Source organism: Hyperolius riggenbachi, chromosome 11, assembly GCF_040937935.1.
Source record: "Hyperolius riggenbachi isolate aHypRig1 chromosome 11, aHypRig1.pri, whole genome shotgun sequence".
Lineage (NCBI taxonomy): Eukaryota > Metazoa > Chordata > Amphibia > Anura > Hyperoliidae > Hyperolius > Hyperolius riggenbachi.
Genome location: NC_090656.1, coordinates 136,928,079 through 136,949,937, shown reverse-complemented (window position 1 = coordinate 136,949,937; position 21,859 = coordinate 136,928,079). Strand labels below are relative to the sequence as shown.

Genomic DNA, 21,859 nt, shown 5'->3' with positions numbered 1-21,859 from the left:
GATAGAATGGAGCCCAGGCAAAATCATCTTTGAATTTTTAGTCAGGGCTCCATATTGGTGCTTTGATCCGATCAAAAATAAGACCCAACAAGAAGATCAATAAACCAGTTTAGAGCCTTGGTAGACGATATAAAGACACTTTTGTCAGCGCTCCTTTAACCCCCCTGGCGGTAACCCCGTCTCAGAGACGGGGTGGAAAGCCACAGCAAATAACGGTAACCCCGTGTGTAGCACGGGGTAGCCATGTGGCTCACCTCTCTCTGCCCAGCAGTGATCGGCGCTCCCCCCGCTGGCTCAATCTCCCGCAGGAGACATCAGCTGCAGCTCTGGCAGCTTCCCGTCCGTCCTCTCCCCGTTATGTCCCCGTTTTCTGGGCCCCCCCCCCCCCTGCATGGGGTAGCAATGCGCTGACCTCCCTGGCTGGGGTAGCAATGCGCTCACCTCCCTGGCTGGATCGGCGATCGGCGCTCCCCTCTCCCGCAGGAGACATCAGCGGCTGCTTCCCCTCCTCTCCCCATCTGCTGGCCGGTCTCCCCCGGTCTGATTTCCGCTCCTCCCTCCGATCGTGTGCCCCTGCCCCGCCGCTCATTGACGTCATCGGCGTGATGACGTCATCAGTGCCTGATCGGCACTTGTAACAAAAAAAAAAAAAATCAATAAAGAAAAAAAAAAAAGTTATAAGTTTAAAATGTAAATGTAAATAAAATAAAATAAAATGTAAATAAAATAAACACCCCCCCCCACCCCCCACCCACATACACACACATATATAAAATAAAGTAACACACACACACACACACACAAATAAAGCTACATACTTTCAATACAAAAAAAAAAAAATGACCACACACACACAAAAAAAAACAATGTACACATAAATAAAGTTACATACAAGCTACACTTGTTACAAACTTACCTCAGAGAGATTTCAGAGATTTGATTTGATTCTCTCTGCTTCATTGATCTGCGTCCATGGCGTCCAAGCGTGCGTCCAGCGCAAAAGCTGTTCTTCAGCTGCAGGAAAGTGACAGCGAACTTGACGCACTTGATGCAAGCGATAGCGAATCCTGGCAAAGTTCGTCGTCTGATGCTGAAAGCGACAGCGGTGAGGATTCGTCGCTTGATGTCCGAGATGTGCGCACCTGGTGCGCAATTGATTGCAGTACGCCTCAAGCTCCGCCGCCGAGATTCCCATTCACTGGTTCATCAGGTTTGAAGGTGGAGGTGGAAGGCAGCGACCCCTTGACGTACCTGAAATTGTTTCTGACAGCTGACGTCATCGACAAAATTGTTTCTGAGACAAACAGGTACGCAGAGCAGCAAATGGCGACTTCACATCTGAGGTGTTCCAGAGTCAGAGCATGGGAACCGGTGACCTCAGATGTCATTTGGCAGTTCCTGGGCCTAATCATCTTACAAGGAGTTGTGGGGAAACCAATGCAGAAAATGTATTGGTCCACCAATCATTTACTGGCTACTCCTTTCTTTGGATGCGTCATGTCGGAATATAAATTTTCTTTGATTATGAAGTTCCTACATTTTACAAATAACGAGGAATATGACGAAAACACACATCCGGCACCGAAACTTCGTAAAATTTGGGATGTAAGCCAACTTATACTGAGGAACTTCAAGCAGACCTATGTGCCTGAGCGAGACATCAGCATCGATGAAAGCCTCATGGCATATAAAGGACGGCTCAGCTGGATACAATATATTGCGTCTAAAAGGGCACGATTTGGGATAAAATCTTATCGCCTGTGTGAATCCAGCTCTGGATATATATGGAATGCCGTTATCTACACAGGAAAGGGGACAACATTTAGCGAGACTTTCCGCAGCTATGGTCTGGCCACGTCCTCTGTCCTGACACTTCTCGAGCCACTTCTAAATCAGGGCTACTGTGTCACAACCGACAATTTTTATACCTCTCCTGAGCTAATTGAGGTCCTTTTGCATAACCGAACTGATTGCTATGGCACAGTTAGGCCTAACAGGCGCGACATGCCAACGTCATTTGGCGCCAAAAAGCTTAAGCCTGGAGACATTGTGGCCTGGCAAAAAGGCAAAATTCTGGCGCTGAGATGGCGGGACAAAAAAGACGTGTGTCTGATGAGCACCGTGCACAATACCGCCACAGTGACAGTCCACACAAGAGGTGGGAAAGAGGTCGTCAAACCACAGCTTGTGTTGGATTACAACAACACTATGGGAGGCGTGGACAAATCTGACCAGGAGACCACCTTCTATCCAGCGATGCGGAAACAACAAAAAAAATATTATAAGAAAATTTTTCGGCATCTTCTGGAGCAGTGTCTTTGGAACTCCTATGTGCTCTTCAAAAAATATAGCGACCAGCCCGGGATTCATGCTGACTTTATTTGGAAAGTTGTGGAGTCCATATTTGTTACACACCAAAGTTCACCCACAGCGGCGAGGAGACCTGGACGTCATGGTGCTGGAGTGGTAAATCCAGAACGCCTAACTGCACGTCACTTTGTGGAATACGTCCCGCCGACAGAAAAAAAGGCAACACCAAGTCGGATGTGCGTCGTTTGCTGCTCAAAGAAGGACAGCAGTGGCAAAAAAATAAGAAAAGAAACCAGGTTCCACTGTCCTGACTGTGACGTGGGTCTTTGTGCAGTCCCATGTTTCAAAATTTACCATACCCGGGAGCTTTATTAGTTTTTTTTTTCTGATTAGCATTACATTCATTACATTGTATTATTTTATTTGTATTATTTTTTCATGCAAAAAAGTATGAATTTATTTGCATTACTCTTTCATGCTAAATTATCTGTGGGGATGTGCAGATATATTATATCCGGGAGCTTTATTAGCTTTTTTTCTGATTTGCATTATTTTTTCATGCAAAAAAGTATGAGTTTATTTTTATTACCCTTTCATGGTAAATTAACTGCAGTACTGTGTTTATGATCTTGTTATTTATTAATATGTCTGATTTTTATGTTGTGCATTTTTTGAAATGTAAGGTAGTTTATAAATCCTTGCATTGAAAAAAAAAGTAGTTGCGTCTGTCTATTTATTTATTTATATAAATTCTTAGCACTAGTTAAAATTAGATATGAGTAGGTTATTGCTATTTGCTAACAATTACAGGTCAAAAGAAAACTACACATTTCCATCACAAAAATTGTACCGCTTTTAGGAAGTAATTCCAGCAGTAATCATACCGCCAAGGAGGTTAATGCAGTGGTAAATAAAACGTCAGTGTGGACAGTCCTCACTGCGTCTTAAGTCAAGGTTTAAGAAGAGGATTACAAAGTCTGGAACTAGGAAATATCCTTTTATATCAGGGATTTGGTGTTTTACATTTAACGCACTGAAGGAATGGTTAAGACGTACTAAAATATCCTTATAATCATTCCATAATCCTGCAAAGGGGCCATGTATCTGGGGCTTTCGAAATTCCATCATAGGGACTAACTTCATGTGTATGGACAAGGTTATCTCCCTCACCCCACCCTAAGGCCCCAGAAGTGGGGATGAGGACCTTGTCTATGACATGGACAATGGTGTTTGGCAAGGGGGGGATGAATTATTGAAGAGCAGCCTCCCTATAAAGAACCTGTTATTTAGTTATTGTGTGCCACATTGGCCCTGGCAATAAAAGCCTGCATGGGAGTTAAAAAAAAGACTCGGGAGGGAAAAGTCCAATTTTAAACCTTTTTAGAGATTTAAAAAAGATTAAACTCAATGATGCAAAAAAAAAAAGTAACCAGTCTGAGCAGAGTGATATGTCTTAGCCCTAGGAGTAAACCATGGGGCAAACTCTAAGCCTATTTTGGACGTTGAACAAAGCTTTACTTCTCACATCACTAACTGAATTAGGAAATACAACTGCTGGGTCTTTAAAATTACCAGTATAATTGGCAGGCAAACAACCACCATGGCCGATCCCTGCTGCTTTATTTCCCGTCACTAATCCCACTGCTTCATCTGCCATCTTGCTATGACTTGGCTGATCACCATTGCTTCCTATGTCATCCCACTCTACTTTCACTGACACTGGATACCACTTGTACCATTTCACTCCACCATTACTGATCCCACTGCCTCCTGTACAGTTCATGTTCACTGTCACTGATCCCCTCACTTTCTGTCTCATAAAAATCTGCAGTCACTGATCCCTACTGCCTCAAGTCCCATATTACTCCTACAATCCCCCCCCCCCCCTTTTGATTATCCCCCCAGTCACTGGTCCCCTAAAAACAAGGTCAAGCAAGGTCAGAACTGGTAGGGTTTACATAATTGCAAACAAAGTTTCTGGCTGGATAATGGATACAAGGAGACTGTATGCTAAGGCCCGGTTCACATTAGCGGTTGTTTGCCAAACGGACCGGATGACCTGACCGGATCCGGACCGGATCCGGATCGGAACCGTACGTTTCTGATCCGGATCCGATCCGGATCCGGTCAGGTTGCATCAGGTGTCCATCAGGATGCAATCCGGATCCGTTTGGCAAAAGTTACGTTAAAAACAAAAAAAATGTTGGGGTCTGGGGGGTCAGCAGAAGGGGGACCTGTGGAATCAGGCCCTCTGCTGTTTAGCACTCACCTCCACCTCCGACATGCTGCCAACATCTCCGGATCCGGATCCAGCTGTGCTGCTCCACTCCAAAATGCTTGCCCATGTGTCCCCATCCAATATCGCCGCAACAATCCCCATAGGAAGTGGGGTAGAACATCTGGATTTCTCAGCCAGTGTGTTGTGCGCTCTCCGGTTCCCATTGGTTTGTATTGGCCGGATGGTGCAGTCCGGCTCCGCCCCGGATACGGCTGCCGGAGGAGCCGGATGAAAAAATAGCGCATGTTGGAACGGAGGCCGGAGTCCGGATCCGGCCCGGCTCCGGTTTGGCAGAACGGACGCATGTGAACGGACGCATAGGCTTTCATTGCTATGCCGTGCGTCCGTTCCGTCCGTTCTGCAAGCGGTGCGGCTCCGGCACGGCGATTCCGGAGGGCCACCGCAAGTGTGAACCGGGCCTAAAGGCAAGAAACTGGAGGAAAGATAGATGAGGCACCAAGATGATAAAATAATTAAAATACAATGCAAAGAATATTGTTTGGAAGTTGGCCAACATTTATTCTCCTTTTTATTGTATTGTTATTATTTTATCATTATCAGAACAACAAAGTATATTGACCATTGGATGTCTTCTTTTTTCCTGTTTTGGAGATTCCTCTAGTATCTATATCTCTCAGTTTGCTCAGCCAATTTGTAGCTTTTCTGAGCTCTCCAAAATATGCTGGAGGCAATTACTAGATATAATCTGTTCTTTCAGGAAAAATTCTACAAAAGGAAAATTATTTTCTGTTTCAGTAGGACCTTTAAGCATCTGCCTGCGTCTTTTGCTGAATGTGCACATAAGACCTCTTGTGTGCTAATAATTACTAGAAATGATCAGTTCTTCTTAGAGAATTTCTGCTGAGAGAGAATTCACAGATCAGTTCATCAATTTGAAAGGAAATAGATGTGTACTTTTCTGACTGTCTGGCTACCATCATGGGATCAAGTCTCAAGGCCATATCCAATTACATACTCCCTAGTGATTAGCACTGACGAGTTCTTAACCTATTTTGGTTCCTGGAATTAACGCACATTTACATTATAAATCTATTGTTTACCTCCCACCCTCCCAAAAGTACCCAAATAAAATGTTTACTATAAAAAAAAATCCATTACAATAAAAAAAAAACATGTAAATATTTACCTAAGGGTCTAAACTTTTTAAATATCAATGTAAAGATGAAATATTTCTATATTTTTTTTATTTTAAACTTGTAAATAGTGATAGATGCAAAATGGAAAAAATGCACCTTTATTTCCAAATAAAATATTGTCGCCATACATTGTGATAGGGACATAATTTTAACGGTGTAATAACCAGGACATATGGGCAAATACAATACGTGAGTTTTAATTATGGAGGCATGTATTATTTTAAAACTATAATGGCTGAAAACTGAGAAATAATGAATTTTTCCATTTTTTTCTTATTCTTCCTGTTTAAATGCATTTACAGTAAAGTGGCTCTTAGCAAAATGTACCCCCCAAAGAAAGCCTAATTGGTGGCAGAAAAAACAAGATATAGATCAGTGCATTGTGATAAGTAGTGATAAAGTTATAGGCTAATGAATGGGAGGTGAACATTTCTCACGTGAAAACGACGGAACCTGAATGGGTTAAAGTGAACCTAAAGCCAGTTAAAAAAAATGAGATTAACTCACCTGGGGCTTCCCTCAGCCCCCTGCAGCCGATCGGTGCCCTCGCAGCTCCGGTCCGATGCTTCTGGACCCGCCGGCAAACACTTCCGGTTTCGCCGTCACCGGCCGACTGTATATCGCCCCCTATGCTGCTATTGCGGCAAGGAGGCAGGTGACGGCGAAACCGGAAGTGTTCGCCGGTGGGTCCAGAAGCATCGGACCGGAGCTGCGAGGGCACCGATCGGCTGCAGGGGGCTGAGGGAAGCCCCAGGTGAGTTAATCTCATTTTTTTTAACCGGCTTTAGGTTCACTTTAAATTAGGTGATGGGAGCATTGCCTAATCCAATTAAATTTAACACACACCCTCAGGTGGTAAAGAACTCGCTTGGGCAATATTATCGCCCAGCAACATCTCTACACTCTATCCATTACATTTTGCATGCTGCTGGGAAGGGATGCTTCCAGTCAGTCATGAGTGTTAGTTTAGACCTGCAAAGAACAGGTCTAAACATGCTAATGCACTTCATTGCTGCTGCATCTTGGGGTCTCCTTTAGAAAGAAGACCCTCAGAGCTCCCCGTCGGGCTGCCACACATTGCCGAAGCCCCCGTAGCTGAGCCAGACATTGGACATTTGGGGAGCCCTGGCGGGAGCATCAACGATGCTTTTCCAGGGCTCTGTAAGAATTACAGCTTTTGGACTTGCGGCAAGGGACGACAGGTGTTTGGTGGCGCTGAAAGGTAAATTGACAGGTGCCCTGCTCAGCTATGGGGGGCTTTGGCAATGTGCAGCGACTCTGGGGGTCTCCATATTAAAGGAGTAACTTAGGTGGGTCCAGCTTTTCTACCTCACAGGCAGCAAGCAGAGAGAGATCGTAACAAAACAGGTTTCCCCTGCCACCCTTTCGGCAGTTTAACCCCTTAGGTTCCTGTTTGAAGATGCGGAGGAGCAAGTGGGGAAATCACATAAGCAGGGCATGTGTAATGTCCCCTGGAAGTTCTTCTAAGCTGTGACAATTAAATAAAATATTAAGAAAGACTATAAGTATAACAAACATGCACATCTAAAGGAATGTTGGGATGCCTCTTACTGTTGTAATGCTGTCTCTGCACGGAGAACAGCATGTAAAAACACAGACAACTCACACTCTTCTGCTGTTTCCGACAATGGGCTTCGGTGAATTACCAAACTTCTACCGCTCCTGTGAAAATATTGATGAATTAGTACGCAAAAGTCTAAAATACCGAATGCAGTATTTTCCCGACTTGTTTTTTTATTTTATTTTATTGAACAGCCTTTGATGAATTGATGCCAATGTCAGAGAGGTGTAACCAGGATAAGGGAACAGTTTGTTAATGATTACTACTATTCATAAGACATGTATGGTGATCATTGCCAGCATAGCACCAATGAAAAACTACTGTAGCAGTTGAAGCAGGCCCCATGGTGGGCCATTTGGCCCAGAGGCTCTGCAACAAACGTAACTAGTTTTCAATTTTAGATGTAGTTTTAATGTCCAAAAAAGTGCTCCTGTAGAAGATCGAAAGCCGCTGTCCGACAGCATGTGTGCACATGCATGCGCGTGAATGTGTGCATTCTTGTTTAAATGTGAAGGATTGCTGCTACAGCAAATAGCAGCAATCATTCATTAAAAGTAAGGGGTGGAAACATTTTTTACAAGTTAAATAAAAGTTTAAAAATTATGGTGTTTTTTTCAGCTAAGTTTTAACCCCTATCTAGCACCTTTTTAACCCCTGTAATACCTGTTCATATACCTCTAATGACTGCCACCTGTAGCAATTGGATGCGATTTCTAGGGCGACAGTTCAGGGCCCCAATGCTCTACAGATGCATTCCTCTGCTATGCCTAGCAATGCATTTGTACAGCACTGGGGCCTCTGAACTGTAGCCCTAGCAACCTGATCACTACAGACAGGTAGGCTAGGGATAATGGTCTGTCACATGCCCAGCTAGTCAAGAAATAAGGCATATGTGGTAACATTTTAACCGGAAAGGGCCAAAGAATATATTTTTATGGGGTTTATAACTGTTGGACTTGTCATATGAAAATTAGGAAGGGTGAAAAATGAGAAAAATTGTATTTGCCTAAAATGTATTATGTCTATGTCTTTTTCCTCATAAACATTTTTGGAAAACAATATTGCCCAGAAAAAGCCCCAGAGTGTCCTAAAAGAAAAATAAATAAAATATAAATCACTTAGATGGTAAAAGTAATTAAAAAGTTAGTGCTGTATTAAAAATAACACAGTGCCAAAAATGTCAGGAACTTTAAGGGGTAAAAACCCTTAGTGGCATGCAAGTTATTTTTTTTAAACAAAAAGAAGTTTATTGAACAGACTTTTGCATTTTACAAGGCATATGTATATGTACATAGATCTTAAAAATACATGCATGGCTGTATTACAGGTATAGGGTGAATAATACATGAAGAAATTGCAATTGACTGTATGTAAGAGAGCAGTGGGAGATATAATCTTTATAAGGAATAACAAGCCAGGATTTGCAAATAAAAGTCAACAAGTATTTTAAAATAAACAGAGATTCAACCCGTGTCCCTGATTACAAGCCTTATTATTGAGAGTACATGCATTACCGATTCTTCCACCTATCCTAAACCAGGTGGAATTTCTTGCTTGAACCTCTGTGCAAATACACAAGCTTTTTGTATGGAATGGCATTGTTTACTCTTTTGACCCAGTTTTCGAAAGAGGGTGCTATTGGGGATAACCATCTGAGTGCCACTTCCTGTCTAGCCATGAAGAGGACTTCAGATAAAAAGGTTTTTAGCGAGTTATCAAGGGCCTCGTCTTGTATTACACCAAGGAGACAGAGAATAGGGTCAGAGTTCAAGGGGCAGCCCATCTTATCATGTAATTTGAGCCCAGAAGGGCAGAATGGATAGGCATTCCCATATCAAGTGGAAAAAAGTAGGTGAGGTGGCTATGCATTTGGGACATAGGTCAGATTGTTGTGGGTTGTATTTAGTTATTTGCTAATCAAGTAGGTTTGATGTAGTATATAAATTTGCGAAGTGCGCTCACGGATACAAGGAGAGACCCTTTTAGGAACAGAGAGTGCCTCGTCCCAGTCATCGTCTTGAATGTCTAAACCACAAGCTTCCCATTTATTCCGTGAGGGTGTAGTAAGATCCTCTACGCCGTATTCTAGGAGTCTCTTATATATTTTATCAACCATGTGTCTGATGGGCCCATTTTTAATCATCTCTATAATAGGGGAGTTGTATATCTGAACTGGGGTTGTGCGGAATTGTTTCTGGAAGGCGTGCCTAATTTGCCAATATCTGAATTCTTGATTTAGTGGGATGGAATAGGCAGCTGCAATAGCGGAGAAAGGAAGGATCTGTCCTTTTGAGGCAATATACCCAAGGAAAATCACTCCCTTGTTTATCCAAACTTGTGCGGCCTGTAACAGAATAGTATTGTGTTTTTTCTCGCTAGGAATAAAACACTTGAGAGTATCTAAAGCTGGGCTTTCAATTGTAGGATCAGATGGATAACTCAGGGACTCAACGTTTGTGGAGGGAGGGACCAGGAAACAGGCTGAGATGTGCTGTAGTTGTGCCGCCAAATAATATTTCTGGAACACAAGGAAAGCAATGCCACCTAAGTTGGTCGGGTTTTGTAGAAGTGAGTGTTTCAGCTTAGCCCTGCCTTTACCCCAGAGAAAGCTTAGAAGTGCTGACTTCAGTTTAATAAAAAAAGGCGCGTGGAATATATATCGGGGAATGGTGAATGATATATAAAATTTTGGGGAGGAGTATCATTTTAATTAGACTATTCCTGCCGATTATCGTTAGGGGTAGCTTTGCCCAAGCATTGCACCGTGAGTGTGCTAAAGAGAGTAGGGGATATACTTCCTGTATTAAGTATTGAGAGGGATCGACCTGTATCAGGACTCCAAGATATTTGAAGGCATTGACAATTTCTAGCGGAGGGGGATTATCAACTGATGTAGTGGGCAGGGGGTCTAAAGGTAGAAGAACTGACTTGGATCGGTTTACTTGCAGTCCAGAATAGAAGCCGGATCCTTCTATAATTTCAAGGGCACGAGACAGGGATGGGCCAGAATCTGCAAGATATAAGATCGTGTCGTCTGCATAGAGACTGATTTTATCTTCAGATGATTTAGTTTTAAATCCTATAATTTCAGGTGAGCTACGAATACGGGAGGCCAGGGGTTCTGCAACTAAGGCATATAGCAATGGAGATAGTGGGCATCCCTGTCTCGTGCCCCTACCCAAAGGAAAGGAGGGAGAAATCCATGAGTTGGTACTAACCCTGGCCGTAGGCTGGGAGTATAATATGCGTACCCATCTTTGAAAGTTTTCTCCTATACCGAACCTGGAAAGGACTGCGTATAAGAAGGGCCATTCAACCGTATCAAAGGCCTTAGCCATGTCCAGTGATGCAATAGCACGGGATCCACAGTTTAAATGAGGGGCCTGAATATTAGTAAATAGCCTCCTGATATTTATTGCCGTGTTTTTCCCAGGCGTAAATCCTGTCTGGTCCGAAGGCATGCAAGTTATTTAATAAGAGTATCATTAACCTCAATCTCAATATATGGGGATTATGTTGTTATTACTACATTAAAGAGGAACTGTAGTGAAAATAAAATTGCTTATTTTTTGTACTAATTACTTTTTAATTAATTATTTAGTCAGTGTTTACACATTGTAAAATCTTTCCTCTGCCTTATTCACATGAGGACATTTGTCAGAGATGGTGACATCTTTACTTCTGTCAGGTGATCTCTTACAAAAAAAATACCTGGTCTCCCAGAATGCTGTGGGGGAGAATTCCGCATAGCTAATCAGCCTTGGCTACACATCAGTGGGAGGACAGGGCTACATTCAATATACAGCAATATATAGGCATAGGAAGTGTTTCTGATGCTGAAACCAGGTAAATTACCATAAAAGTGGGTATCCTGAATAGTTTACTGCATTCTACTATATGTCACTACAGTGCCTCTTTAAAGAGAATCAGAGACGAAAAAAATAATAAATGTATATATACCTGGGGCTTCCTCCAGCCCCATCCACATGGATCGCCTCCATGCCACCCGCCTCCATCGCCGGTACCGGGTCCTGTCACTTTGGCCAGTCAGGGCCAGTCGACGCAAGCGCAGTGCGCTCCCTCTGTACTGCACAAGCGCATGCGTAAAGCTGACACTGGCGAGACGGAGGGAGTCCCTGCGCATGCATACAACTGGCCAAGTCTGGCGGAAGTTACGAGACTCAATACCGGTGATAGAGGAGGCGGAGCATGGCAACGTGGTGGGAGATCCATGCGGACGGGGCTGGAGGAAGCCCCAGGTATGTATAAATCTATTTTTCTATTTATTTATTTTGTCTCTGAGTCCCTTTAAAAGTGCTGGGTATTGCTGGAACTTAAAGAGACACTGAAGCGAAAAAAAAATTATGATATTATGATTTGTATGTGTAGTACAGCTAAGAAATAAAACATTAAGATCAGATACATCAGTCTAATTGATTCCAGTACAGGAAGAGTTAAGAAACTCCAGTTGGTATCTCTATGCAATAAAGCCATTAAGCTCTACGACTTTCAAAGTCGTGGAGAGGGCTGTTATCTGACTTTTATTATCTCAACTGTAAGTAAACAAATGTATTTTTGTCTGCCAGAGGAGAGGTCATTAGTTCACAGACTACTCTGAAAGAATCATTTTGAATGCTGAGTGTTGTGTAATCTGCACATATTATAGAATGATGTAATGTTAGAAAAAACACTATATACCTGAAAATAAAAATATGAGAATATTTTCTTTGCTGCTAATCTTCTAGTAATTATTCATAGTACACAACCAAATCATTATATCATATTTTTTTTTTCGCTTCAGTGTCTCTTTAAGGAGAATTCTCACCAGTGTTTACATGGGAAGCAGTAGTGACAATTCCACATTGGTTCTAACCTTCCACCACTCTGTGTAACAGTAAAAGTAAAAAATATATACTGTATACAGTATATGTGGCTAGATATGAAATTTAACTTTACTAGCACTCTTGTAATTTACAGATATAACCTACAGATAATGTTTCCCTAATGGGAAAGGGGTGTTGTGAAAGCTATATTGTAATGCTTTATGCAGTAAAAGCTATTGTCTTTATGCTCTGTGTGCTGTGCAAACAGTAATGCCTGCACAATAGGCAACCTTTCTACCTCAACAGCATCAGCTGGATAAGATTCCCACTATGGACCTGACTACCAGCACCTTCTTCCTCCTCAGCTAACTGCAGCCTTGCCTTGGCATTGTTGTAGGTGCCTGTGGTAATGATACAGCTTCGAGAGCAGTTTTCTGGCATACAGACCTGCAAAGGTTTGCTTTAAAAGTTCTGGAGTATCACCTTTTTCAGTGTAAAGAACCATATAATTTGTATCTATTCTACATAATACTACAGAGTACCTAGCAAGCTCATGGTAAACCAGAACTCCCAGGAGTGTGTAAGTGGCTGCAATGGACCAAAAACCTGAATTATTGCAAATACTTTCTGTTTTCACAAAGCAGATCAATAACATGTGCAATGCAATCTCCCATTATCACTAAAGTAATGTAGTTCTCTAAACACAGTTTCTTTTTCTAGCACCAGTAGTTTTTGAGTTAACATGACATTAATGTAAATGTTCTATATTCCTATTTCCCAGCCATGTGTACATTAGGAAATGTACACAAAGGTGGCTGTACAGTTGTGAGCTCAGAGTCACAGCACTCCAGAGCTGTGACAGCTAGATGTCTGTGAGAATCAGTGGGACCTACTTATTAAGGGGAGCGCTAACGTTTGTCTTTTGTTCTTTGCTCTTGTTAAATCTAACCCTTTTGCCTATTTACAAAAAAAGAAAAAAACATAACTTTTTTAATTTACTGCTGGTTTACTGGCATTTTTAGTTTAAAGGAAACATAAGTAATCCATAACTTTGTACTTGATTGGGAGATATATTACAGAAAAAAGAAAAGAAAAGTGAAAAACATTGCAGTCCATGGTCTTACATAAATCAAAATAAGTAAGTGCCAACTACACCAACAAATTTCGAAAAAAACATTTGTACACTATGGTGCCCTTCAACCCCTCATCTAGCAAACCAGATCCTACTTAGTAGTGACTAACTTCACTTATCACTCGCTGGTTACTGTGCATAATCTTAACTACTTCCAGATATAGACACAGAAGCAATCTGAGTAAGGACCATTAAGCTGGCCATACGTCTAGCAATACTGCAGCCCGCTAGACTATACGACTCAATAATTGTATTAAATCGGATGCAACTCAGTGTGCAACAAGCATGCCTGATCAACGATTTGACCGATTCTGGTCCAAAATTGGTTGATCAAGCAAGTTGGAAAATCTCGGTCAGAAGGGACAGGCAGGTTTGCAGCAATACCCCTGGCCGCTCTCCTACCAAATGCAAATGTAAATGTCTCCCCCCAGTGCCCGTGCATTGTCAATCTCACCTGCTCCAGCTGCGAAGACTCCCTGTCTCATTAAGCTTTGGAGGACAGCTTTGGATGCAGCGAGGCTGAGGAAACCCTAGAGAATTTGTGCTGAAACTGATCGGGAAGCGGCCTGTGGTGTACAGGCAGCCTAAGTCTTTTGCTTACCTGTAAGTCTGTGAGACCAATGTCACATACAACATCTACAGCAAGGTTTAAAAATAAAATAAAGCCAGATAAACCTAGGCTCAATAAAATGTTCTTCATGTGTATGCTTGCAGTACAGTACAATCACACAACTACTAAGTTACTAACCTTTCAGTGAACCCAGTTAGGTTCCAATACAACCCAGTAAAGGCTGCAGTATGTTACCATATAGTAGCAGACAGTTTTGAAAGATCGCAGTTCATGTTGGTGCTGAGAGATCTGTGGATAGCCCCAGTGAATCAGAGCCAATGTTTCTTGGCAAAAGAAGATTTTGAGAAGATGGTATTTTTGTCACTCAGTAATAATGTTACATTTGCCAATTATTGTTTTCATGCGCTTTTGTTATGTCTCGTATAGTTCTTACATTTTCCTTTAATAGACCTTCTAAATCTTATTTCTGTACATTCATAGCGATAGTAAACTGATAGTTTACAAGACTCATGTACTATAAAACATGTCAAGAGCATTCTGTACAATAACATGTGGTTGTGTTCTGATTTCATTATACATTCTTCTTGTTAATAATTTACTGCAGAGCCCATATGCATACTTTATATTTCTTTTTATGACTTAAAAATAACCACTGTCTAGTATTAAAGAACTTTATCCATACCTCATCTATGTATGGAGAATTCGCTAGAGAGAGGAAACAGATTCAGCACAATGTCACTGAGAGAGGCAGTGAGCGGCAATATCCCCAACAAGGACAAAGTGTGAGAAAACGCGGAAAAGCCGCCGCGTGTGTCAAGAGCAAGGCGGCTGACTCCGCGTTCAACGTAGCGGCAGAGTCCAGCTACTATATATTCTGCTGCTTGTCAGTTGCTGGTTGTCTGCCATTGCTAACACTTATGTGAAGGCACTCAGACCATAGTCAGATCCTTACAGTGTGTTTAAACTAGGTGGACCTGGGAATTCACACTTAGCCAGATTCTGTTGATAGCTTAAAATACTAATTGAATTGTATTATTTGTTAGACCAGTTCCAGGGTGTTGAGATCAAGGCCCTCACACCCCAGACTAGGAATACTGTGTATCTTCTGTGTATTCTCTAGCATAGTTCCAGGGTGTTGAGATCAAGGCCCTCACACCCAAGACTAGGGAACTGTATTGTCTTTATGTTTTGTTCCAGACTCGTTCCAGGGTGTTGATGATCACGGACCTCACACCAAAGACTAAGGAATTGTATTATCATTTATGTTATACTTACTCCAGACTAGTTCCAGGGTGTTGATGATCACGGACCTCACACCAAAGACTAGGGAATTGTATTATCATTTATGTTATGCTCCAGGCTAGTTCCAGGGTGTTGTGACTACGGACCTCACACCCAAGACTAGGATTGTGCTACTACTGTATTACGTTAGCCCAGTTCAGGTCAAAACCTTACATATTAGCAGCAGGGCTTCCTGCATCCCAGCCTTGGTTCCTCGCTCAGGGGTCCACAGGCTACAGGAATATCACCCACAATCAGGGGTGAATTCCTGAGGAGTCTTAGGCCGCCAGCTCCTCTGGTGGTCTTCACTCAGAGTTGTTACTGTTGCACCAAACACTTACACTCTCTCAGGTGTCTAGAGGTTAGACATATCTGATTATTGACGATTCCGCAGATCCTCAATAATCGGGTATATCTGTATTCTTGGGGATACTGCGGATCGCCAAGGATCAGATTCTCTCTCTGGTTGCTGACCACGATCGTTACACAAAGACTGCAATAAAATCTGACTAGATGTTTCATCCCTGGACGGCCAACATATCACCTGAGAGTCACATCCCACTCTGCAACCAATTTTAATATAAATAAAGAAGGGAAACATATATTCTATACTGTTAGGTCTGACACTTAAAGGAATACTGTAGGGGGGTCAGGGGAAAATGAGTTGAACTTACCCGGGGCTTCTAACGGTCCCCCGCAGACATCTTTTGCCCACTCAGCCACTCACCGATGCTCCGGCCCCGCCTCCGGTTCACTTCTGGAATTTCAGACTTTAATGTCTGAAAACCACTGCACCTGCATTGCCATGTCCTCGATCTCGCTGATGTCACCAGAAGCGTACTGCGCAGACACAGACCATACTGGGCCTGCACAGTATGCTGCTGGTGACATCAGCGTGATCGAGGACACAGCAACGCAGGCGCAGTGGTTTTCAGACTTTAAAGTCTGAAATTCCAGAAGTGAACCGGAGGTGGGCCCGGAGCATCGGTGAGTGGCTGCACAGGCACAGGGTGTCTGCAGGGGACCATTAGAAGCCCCAGGTAAGTTCAACTCATTTTCCCCCGACCCCCCTACAGTGTCCCTTTAAGGTAGGACAGAAGAGCACACAAGGCAGCTGTGTAAGAAGATTTATTGTCTCAGGTTAACAATGTCCCATGGGGGCCACCAGGTTCAGCACTGACGTAGCTATGTAATGAATATGAAGTGTTGGGCTATGGGTAGGCTTTGTCCAGTAGGCATTGTGAACCAATGAATCATTTGAAGAGAAAGTCCACAGAGTTTGTTAAAGTGGTCAAGGCCAGATTTATACTTATTCCACCCCTAGGCCGAATTTCTTATGGCTTCCCTTCCACATGTAGCAGCTCCCAAATCATTCTATTAGCAGCCACTGCTAACATGTGTAACATCCATGTACAGCAGAACCTCACCTTCATGTGCAGATCCTTTGGCCAGCCCTACCATTATGTGTGTTGCTCTCCATTTGCAGCCTCTTCTTCCATGTGCAGCAACTGCTCTTCCCTGTCCACCTAAATCCTTGGGCAGAAGCTGCCCTAGTTCTGGGCCTGTGTGAACTTTCCTTAAATCCGTTTCTGAATATGGTCACTTGTCACTCTTATTGCTTCCACGCTGAACTGAAACGAATAAGAGTTTGTCAGCCAATATGGCATGCCTGCTTCAGTGTGTGTTGTATGCAAAATTCCCTAAAGTTACAATCATTATTCTCCTGTATAATGGAAGTGGTTATTTAGGCCCCGGTAACATGGCAGTGGTCACTTAATTTCCTTTCACACAGAGGTAGTCACTAATCTCCGGGGACATGCTGTGGTTTCTCAGCCACCTGTGACATGGCAATAGTCACTTAGTTTCCTGCCACAAAGAGGAAGTCACTAGTCTCCTGTGACATGCTGAGCTTTCTTAGCCTTCTGTAACATGGCAGTAATCCATTAGTTTCTTGTCACACAGGCAAAGTCACTAGTCTACTATGACATGCTGTAGTTACTCAGTTATCTGTGACATGGCAGTGGTCACTTAGATTCTTGCCACACAGAGGAAGTCACTAATAATAATAATAATTGGAACATTTGTATAGCGCTTTTGCCTGTCAGACTTAAAGCGTTCAAGAGCTGCAGCCACTGGGACGCGCTCAAGGGGCCACCCTGCAGTGTTAGGGAGTCTTGCCTTGAACGCCTTACTGAATAGGTACTGACCCTAGCCAGGATTAAAACCCTGGTCTCCCATGTCAAAGATGGTGCCCTTAACTAGACTCCAGTGAAATATTGTGGTAATTCTGCCACCTGGGACATGTCAGTTGTCACATTGTTTCTTACCCCACAGAGGATGCCCTTGGATTCCAGTGACATGCTGTGGTTATTCAACCCGTGAGGCCAGACAGATCTCTGGCATTCCTTGAATCCCAATACCCCAATCTCCTCTGCATCCTTCACCTTTTGTGGTGTATCCCTGCTCACCCGAGAGACGACTGATCATGTTGTCTCAGCACTCGGTTACATCCAGGCCTTTAAGTGCACAAGTTTTGAGACTGAAGCCTGGAAGGCCAGAGTGCCACCGGAACCACACTAGGCAGGTACAGTTGGGCAGTATAGTAGACAGCAATGTGGGATATGATAGCGGGGTACAAAAACGTAATCCATAGCAAGTCCAGTAACAGACATGGGGTCTTACACAGGAGGTCAGATAATCATGGTACCAGGGAGTAGACAAGAGCAGATCAATCAGAGATACAGAATTGGTTGAGGCAGCAATCCAATAACACAGTCCAAGATCAGGCAAAGGGTTGTACACAGATAATCCACAGAAATCACAACCAGCAACGTAGCACAAGGCAACTTTTCGCAAACATGGTCAAGGGTACAATGATCACAGCAGGCTTAAATAGGAGCATATCATGATGGAACCAAAATCCTGACATCCTATTGGCTATTATTGTGATACTGCCGCCAAGCGTGTAATACCCACTTACAACCACTAAAGGCGCTGACAGAATAAGACGAGGGATGAGCTGCACACCCTAGTCTATAGGAAGTCCTAGCCATACACGCTGGCACACCTGCACGGCTCTTGCTAACTCGCGGCAGAAGTTGGTCACCCAAACCAGAGAGGGACCAAACCTTCCCTGGGAGTGTACAGAAGGTGAGTTCCTTACACAGCCACCTGGGATATGGCAGTTATCTCTTAGTTTCTTCAAATGCGGAGGTAGTCAATAGTCACCTGTGACATGCTGTAATTACTCAACTACCTATGACATGGCAGTTGTCACTCAGTTTCTTGCCACACAGGGGAAATCCCAAGTCTCCTGTGACGTACCTGTGAGGATTGTAAATCAATCAACAAATTTCACTTTTCAAAATATTTCTTATATCCCAAAAGAAGGCACAGATCCTGCCACACCATGTTAACAAATGTCAAGTTCTTTGGGCAGATAACAAAACATTTTCTTCATTTCCTTCTAATCTGGCAGATAATACAGCAGTAATAATACGCAATGGTGTCCATGAGCTGTATGGGGTTTTTACAAGCACTTAGTGCATAGACAACTTGGTAGTAACATTTCTCAGATTGGTGCTAATATAAAAGGAAAAGTGCTAAAGCTGTTTGTCACTGTTCCCAATTACAGAGCAATATTTTCTCTGAAGTGCCAAGCTAGGAATTTCTGTGCCAGTTTGAATAGGTGTTTATTTTTTGTGGCGCCTTTCTCTGTATCTGCGAGCCGTGAAATGTTGTTGGGGACTATTCGGACCAGTGCCATGCCAGCTACTCTGGAGCAGAGAAGAATGGTATCTGCTTTCTACGGAGCATTTCACATGGCTTATGCCTTTCTTGTCCCCACAAAACGGATACAGTTTAGCAAGAAAGCATGTCAACAGATATTTTCAAAGGCATAACAATTACAAAATGAATCATAAAAGGATCAACTTTTCCATGTAGTTTTTAAACAGCTCAAGGTTCTACAATTTGTTCAAAATAATTCTAAAAACAAAAAGATATATATATAAAAAAGAGCAGACAGCTAAGGGAATAAGGGTTGTTTAAAGTGAAGGTAAAAATAAACTGATGATATAAACATTTATATGTATCCTCCTAGTCATAAAAATGACTTGTTTAAGTATCTTAGGGTTTTCTTTTATGTTTAAACATTTAAAAAATAGGTTGAATGTTTTACGACCTCTAATCAGTGGCAGTCTATTTAGTGTCCCAGAGCTAGAAAAAGATTAGTAGTTCATGTATTTTATCTCTCCCTGCCCTCAGAAGTTGTATAAGTTGCATTTTGCCAGGAAAACTTTTATGGCCTTAATTTGCTTATCAGTAATGTTTACTATATTCCCGACAAGGTACCGACAAGACAGAAGCTGTTACTTCCATGCGTAGAAATGAACTCTTTCAGGCATCAAAATAAAACAAGTAAAACAGCCTGGTTATTATTATGTTTTGTACTGTACATATATATGTTTATCTCATTATGTCGCCTCGGCTTCACTTTACGCAAGTTTAACTCGCCACAATCCTAGTGGGTGGCAAAGCTGCATATTATCCAGTATTACTGTCTTAGAAAAGTTCCCCATTGCCGTTAACTAGTCTCCCCAGAGTTGTGGTGTAGCACTTTATTCATACACAAGTAAAGAACAAACTGTTTGTAAACATTGGCTTACGTGACTGTGTTGTGTCCAGGGCAGGGAGTGCCTGTGATCATATAAACCATGGTTTATGTGTAGTTTGTTTCAATAAAGTGGCAGTGCAAAAGGAACCGTGCCCAGTGGGTCCTCTTGTTTTAATATAACCACTTGATCCCTCAATGCTCAGATCAGGCTTCAGTGCATAATTTGAGACTCACACAGTGGGCTATTCATAGTATGCCTGCAGTAGATGCTAGCATCAACCTTTTCTTTTGTGTTTAATATTCTTATACATTTATAAAGTGCTGACACATAATCTGCAGTGTTGTGAATTAAACAGTTCATGCCACTAACTGAGGTGCTCAAAGTTTAATGTCTTTAACATAAACATAGTTACTGGTTGAACTTGATGGATAAATGTCTTTTTTCAAACAAACTGGCTATGTTACTACAGTGTAACATAGTCAAGTTCAATACCTACCAGTACGTCTTTGGGATAAAGGAGGAAACTGTTTTCTCAAAGTACACCCAGTCAAAGTCGGTGAGAGCATGTGGACTGCATGGTGCTCTGGCCCACGTCCAAACTGGAATGCAGTTCTGGACTCTTTCTCAGCAAAGCAATTGACCTCACCCATCAAAATCTATTTTACTTTTATAATATTCATTTTCATTATAATACATTTTTATTGGGAGTTAGAAACATACAAATGGTAAAAGTGAAATAGTCTGGTAACAATACCTTATAAAACAGCATATTGTATGTACATTGTGAAAGGTTACATCATAACAGACGAAAAGAAAGAGGGTCATACATAGTATAGTGATCTTGTATATAACATCACTCTGGGCACATAGAATGTATGAAACCTAACATGGTATCATTAGCTAAGCCGACTAGACTGACACCATGTAGTATAGGTTAATCAATGGGGCTATCGAAACCAGAGGGTCTAAACCCAATCAATAGAATCCTACCTAATAAAACCCCCGTGTCTCTGCATCCTATGTCTGTGTGTGTCCCTACGTCTGCGCCACTGCGCAAGTGCCAGAGGGACAGCCGTTGTTGGGACAGGAGCAGGACAGCCAGGGGGCCGGCCGGGCTGGCATGTGCACGCGGGCGCGCATGTGCACTGACAGGTGGCGGCTGTGACAGAACTAGAGCCCGTTGTTAAACTAAGGCTAAGGTCCATAGTACTTTTATAATATTAACCAGTTCTGTACCACTGGTAAGCATATTTACGTCCCTGGAAACTTCACTTCAACACCAGGGGCATATTATGCGTACTATTTTATTTACCTTGCTGTTTTCGATCACCGTGCCCCTGTAATTCGTTTTTGTCACAATCCCGCCATTATGTGATCAGTGAATGAGAACAGCTTGTTCTCAAACCCAATCACAGTGCCTGTGATGAATGAAAACATGCGTCAGCGAGACACCATCATTCATTAACAAAGTGAAAGTAAACAGATACATATAATGCTAATTAATTAAGTGTGGCACCATCTTGTGGCCAAAAAGTAAAAATGCACCCACATACACTATTATCTAGAAAAATAAATACTTTTTTAAAATTAATTCTTAAAGAGAACCAGAGACTAAATAAAGAAAATATTTTATACATACCTGGGGCTTCCTCCAGCCCCACACGCATAGATCACTCCCACACCACCCTCCTCTGCTGCCCGCAGCTATGAGAACTGGCTCCCCGCTCTTCCGTCAGTCGGAGCCAGTGTAGCGTAGGAGAAGTGCGCTCTTTGCGTATCTCTCCAGCAGCCGCTCCGATGACGTGAGTGACGGGACCCGGTTCTCGTAGTTGCAGGCAGTGGAGAACGGTGGTGGGAGCGATCCGTGCATATGGGGCTGGAGGAAGCCCCAGGTATGTATAAAATATTTTCTTTATTTCGTCTTCCCTTTCGGTTTCCTTTAACCCCTCTAATTCCTACCTCAGAGTTACCAAAATGAAACACTTGTAAATAAATAAATAAATAAAAATTACATTGTTTAAAAAAAATTACATAAATAGTTATTTCTGGGACTTTTTAATATTTATGTCAGAAAGGGTATATTACTGTTATTTTTGTAAATAAAAGCTT

At 42.5% G+C, this 21,859-nt stretch overlaps 2 protein-coding genes across 6 annotated transcripts in view; both read left to right on the top strand.

The window, feature by feature from the left end:
* CHRM1 (cholinergic receptor muscarinic 1) overlaps positions 1 to 21,859 on the top strand; it is a 501,924-nt gene that overhangs the window by 411,274 nt on the left and 68,791 nt on the right. The gene's annotated exons all lie outside the window — the stretch shown is intronic.
* LOC137537884 (piggyBac transposable element-derived protein 4-like) lies at positions 973 to 2,685 on the top strand. The gene has a single exon (XM_068259829.1). It carries the CDS (start codon positions 973 to 975, stop codon positions 2,683 to 2,685), a length of 1,713 nt encoding a protein of 570 aa, XP_068115930.1.

What these genes read in the sequence shown, in the direction of transcription:
- LOC137537884 (XM_068259829.1), top strand. Translation starts at nt 973, where the DNA reads ATGGCGTCCAAGCGTGCGTCCAGCGCAAAAGCTGTTCTTCAGCTGCAG.